This window comes from Limulus polyphemus, unplaced genomic scaffold, assembly GCF_000517525.1.
Source record: "Limulus polyphemus unplaced genomic scaffold, Limulus_polyphemus-2.1.2 Scaffold759, whole genome shotgun sequence".
In the NCBI taxonomy this organism is placed as follows: domain Eukaryota; kingdom Metazoa; phylum Arthropoda; class Merostomata; order Xiphosura; family Limulidae; genus Limulus; species Limulus polyphemus.
Genome location: NW_013666369.1, coordinates 162,745 through 163,855, shown reverse-complemented (window position 1 = coordinate 163,855; position 1,111 = coordinate 162,745). Strand labels below are relative to the sequence as shown.

Genomic DNA, 1,111 nt, shown 5'->3' with positions numbered 1-1,111 from the left:
TGTTTTATTGCTCTTTAAACTGTGTCTAACTACTATCCGCACCATAAAAAGTTGTAAATTATTTATAAGTTATTTATTTATTTCAACAGAATAAGGTGATGAGAGTGTTGTAAATCAAATCTTCAAAAATAAAGACCAACCGAATGAACTTGGATTATGTATAATCTGAAACACCCTCAACTAAATGTTTGTTTTCGCTATAAACCTGTTCCTCTTGTCATAATTATTTTTGTCAGTCATAATCACTACCCCATTTCTCAAGAAGTATTTTACAATGAAACATTTATTTATAAAAAATAATAAAATTTTATTTAGATTCTGTAGTAATGAGTAGTTAATGAAGTTTGTTTTTCTACTTTCTAAAAGCACAAATATGTTTGCTTTGTGTTGTATTGATGTTACCTTGACAGAGTTCTCTAGCAGTATGAGTCATGTAAAGAACTAGGAAATGTGTACCTGGCTTGAGGTAAAAGTTAAGTGGTCATCTACACCTTATATGTAACCATTATTTGACTATGAATATTGATTTAAAACAGTTTGTTTTAAGTTCTATTTTATATTTTCATTTTGGATATCACAAGATGTGTCAAATTGTTAACAAAGTTGGAAGCCTAGGTTTTCACAAAAACATAACACATAAAGCTATGGGAGTACAGTAAGTTAATCTAATTGTTCTGTATTTCTAACGTATAAGTTTTTAATACGAGTTCCTTTCTATAGGGAAATATGATTTTTTTTTCTTTTTGTCAGTTGGTCACCTAATGTTTTGAATGGGTTGCTGTTATGGACAACTTGGGGACAGCTCCCAAGAAAATTTCTAATTGGTCTGTGGTATGTGATGGTAAGCATATGGATGTTTTACAGCTAACAAACTGTCAATATATTTGAAATGTATGCTAATTCTGTGATGATAAATAATATTCTATCAAAATATGTATCATATTGTTACGTATCTGCTTGTTTGATCATTTCCGGTAGAAATTATTTCTGAGAAACTTCAGCAATACAAGTCCTTTCCTGATTAAACCAGTTTATTCTTTCTCGATACAACTTTTAGTAATACACAGAATTTCCACAGTCACTTTAAACTTAACAACTTTTATAACACACG

General features: G+C 29.5%; 1 protein-coding gene across 2 annotated transcripts in view; it reads left to right on the top strand.

Moving 5' to 3' along the window:
* The window catches only part of LOC106460360 (G-protein coupled receptor 143-like), a 122,788-nt gene that overhangs the window by 115,847 nt on the left and 5,830 nt on the right, over nucleotides 1–1,111 (top strand). For both annotated transcript variants that reach the window (XM_022387063.1, XM_022387064.1), the window contains one exon: nucleotides 751–841. In XM_022387063.1, the coding sequence (XP_022242771.1) occupies nucleotides 751–841 (91 nt within the window). The remainder of the gene's footprint in view (nucleotides 1–750; nucleotides 842–1,111) is intronic.